The sequence below is a fragment of the Dendroctonus ponderosae genome, unplaced genomic scaffold (assembly GCF_020466585.1).
Source record: "Dendroctonus ponderosae isolate FM_Combo_2020 unplaced genomic scaffold, Dpon_F_20191213v2 Dpon_F_20191213_1, whole genome shotgun sequence".
In the NCBI taxonomy this organism is placed as follows: Eukaryota; Metazoa; Arthropoda; class Insecta; order Coleoptera; family Curculionidae; genus Dendroctonus; species Dendroctonus ponderosae.
Window position 1 is genome coordinate 8,012,045 of NW_026017110.1, and position 2,972 is coordinate 8,015,016.

The 2,972-nt window shown below is 39.4% G+C and overlaps 1 protein-coding gene and 1 long non-coding RNA gene across 3 annotated transcripts; both read left to right on the forward strand.

The window, feature by feature from the left end:
* Positions 1 to 7: 7 nt before the first annotated feature.
* LOC125502670 lies at positions 8 to 879 on the forward strand. 2 transcript variants are annotated; one of them, XR_007280439.1, is made up of 2 exons: positions 8 to 544; positions 596 to 879. It is a non-coding gene; the product is annotated as an uncharacterized LOC125502670 (long non-coding RNA). The 2 variants fall into 2 exon arrangements; XR_007280438.1 differs by having other exon boundaries at positions 8 to 539.
* Positions 880 to 1,338: 459 nt separating this feature from the next.
* On the forward strand, positions 1,339 to 2,884 carry LOC109540830 (zinc finger protein 622). Its single transcript, XM_019909322.2, has 4 exons — positions 1,339 to 1,607; positions 1,670 to 2,145; positions 2,202 to 2,392; positions 2,452 to 2,884. The coding sequence occupies exons 1-4, from the start codon at positions 1,504 to 1,506 to the stop codon at positions 2,779 to 2,781; spliced, it is 1,101 nt and encodes a 366-aa protein (XP_019764881.1). The 5' UTR covers positions 1,339 to 1,503; the 3' UTR covers positions 2,782 to 2,884.
* The last annotated feature ends 88 nt before the right edge of the window (positions 2,885 to 2,972 follow it).

The window sequence follows — 2,972 nt, forward strand, 5'->3', positions numbered from 1 at the left end:
ATAGCCTTTCACCTGATGCAGTAGATACCGCGGATCTTATTTTATTTCTCGACCAGCTGTTTGATTCCCTGAATGTTCTGAAGAGTAATAAGTCAAGCCAAACCTTTAAAACATCGCGTAACAATACATTCGGAACATGAAGCGTTTTGGCGCAATTCGCTAACCATACTCGAAAGTATGGTTTTTTTGTCCTAAAAAACAGAAGAGGGTAATGGTTTCAACTTTGAAAAACTTAAAGTTTACACTGAGAGGCGTTTTACATCTAAGATCAAAACTGTTAGTTAAAGAAAACTTTAGATTTATTCTAACAGGAGCTTTTCCTCAGGACCCTTTAGAAAACTTTTTTAGTTACGTCAGAATTCGTTCTTTATTGTGAAATAAGAGCACTCTTTATCAATCTGTAATAGAAGACATGAGAAAACTCGGTTTTTTCAAAACCCCTGAATTTGAAGCGTATTTAATGAGGATCGGACTGAACAAAAATAGGACTTTGATGAAACAAGAAAGGAAACACGATTCAACCAGCACTGTACCAACTTGTAAGGTATAAATAATAATAATAATAACATAAGGGCCACAATCGGAAGGGTTTTAGTGAGTAAACAGCCAGACTGCAGTCCCAGACAACTCACAGCGCCAGCTCTAGAAGGTACATAAGAGAGCCCATTTCCCAAACCTCATCGATAACAAAAAATAATTATATGTAAATCAAGTAACTGAAAAAATAACAGGTAATAATTGGATACTTCTGATCACTTACATATTTGTTAACATATTTATTATTTTTAATGTAACTTAAACTTATTTAATATGTGTATGTAAATTTTTGCTTTTTTTGGAACACTAACGTTATAACTTCAATACAATTACTAAATATGCCTCTATGTTTTTTAGTTTAAAATATACTTACCTATTGTAAACAAAAATGTGCTTTTTTCCCAATTATCACTAGTTTCTACAAGCACACAAATTTAGCAGCATTTGAATTCAATTTATGCTGTCTGCACTCTCTGCTTAAGATCCAAAATATTTCAATCATCTCACAATGCCTCATAATTCTGACGTTAATTGAATCACTCGTTAAACTACACAATTAAAGAGCATTATGAGATGATTGAAATATTTTGGATCTTAAGCAGAGATTGCAGCCAGCATAAATTGAATTCAAATCTCCCGCTAAATTTCGATGTGAACTCAACCGGTAAAGTAGTTTCCTCTGCAAGCAGTGGAAATTAGAGTCTAGTTTTGCTTGCAGCCGCAGACAATAGCGACAAATAGCATTCTGCTAAGTGCCCATATGGCAGTTTCCAATCTATAACCTCTGTGATCTGTGTCCACAGACTACATACTATGGCCTGTGTCTATGTCATAGATGTCTATGTCTTCATCTATGGTCGATAACCTGTGCTGGCGATTTATTGTTTATGTTACCACCGACTGATCAACATCGCACGTGTTGAGTGAAGAGCGTTACTTATTTTACAATTTACTTAAAACTAAACAATGGAAAGTAAGTTTGACGTACGTACGTTTACTTGCACGACTTGTAATGTACAGTACTTGAGTCCTGAAATTCAAGTTACACACTTTCTAACAGACTGGCACAGGTAAGGTTTTGTAAATTTTGTAAGTCCATGCCGTTCTCACGCAGCAAATTTCATTAATTTAGACTCAACTTGAAGCGAAGAGTGGCCAAGCTGTTCCCCTTTTCACAGGAAGAGTTCGTTGCCAAGTTGGAAGCGAAAAGGATCGCCGATCTACAGCCCAAAGATCACGGCGTATATTGCAACGTGTGCCGAAAGTCCTTCGGCACTGACAATGCATATGAAAATCACATAAATTCCAAAAAGCACAAGGAAAAAGCGGCACACTTTACTGGGGCAGAGCAGAGCACGCGGGCTCGCTCGCCTGTTCCCGTTGAACCTACAGAGATTAATATTGATCCAGGAGAAAACGAAGATGACTGGGATGATGTGGAGAATCCGATCGACAACAACGATTGCATTTTTTGCCTGAAACACAGCAAAAGTTTTATGGACAATCTGGACCACATGACGATTGTGCACAGCTTTTTTATACCGGACATTGAGTACTGCAGCGATGTACAGGGGCTGTTGAGTTATTTAGGTTCAAAGATCTCCGCAGGTATGTAAAGCTCGAGCTCAATGAAACGCTGATGGTAACTTTTTGGGCGCTTTTAGGCTTCATGTGCCTGTGGTGCAACGAAAAGGGCAGAACATTCAAGTCGGCAGAAGCGGCCAGGTCGCACATGATCGACAAAGGCCATTGCAAGATGGTCCATGAAGGGGCTGTCTTAGCCGAGTACGTCGACTACTATGACTATTCCCGCTCATATCCGGATGCTGCGGACAATCCGAATCCAGATGAAGAGGTAAGTTCGCTCATCGCAACCTCTAACAACGCAAATTGCTATTGATTAACACTCCACAGGTAGCAGTGCCAGAGCTGGATGGGTCCGACTATAAACTGGTGCTTCCTTCGGGCGTAACTATCGGCCACAGAAGCTTGATGCGATTCTACAAACAGAGCTTCTACAAACCTAACAGGGACATGGATCTTGTCTTGAAGAAAGACAAGCACCTTCATAAGGTGTTGGCGTCGTACAGGGCCCTGGGCTGGTCTCAAACTGATCAACGATTGGCTGCAAAAACCGCTAGAGACGTGCACTTTTTAAAGCGGATGCAATCGAAATACATGATGAAACTGGGAGTGAAAAGCAATAAACTACAGACTCATTTCAGACAACAAATCAACTACTAGGACGGCAGCAAATTGTGTGTGCACGTGAGGCCATGGGCTGTGTTTGATTCAACTTTTTTTTTTTGTATTATACACAACTGTGTTAATAAAGTATAATTTGCAATGGGTTGTCTTTAATTATCTAGGAATTTGCCTGGAAATTTCCTACTTTGAGCAGTACATGTACTGTTTGTAATCGAGCTTTAAATGTC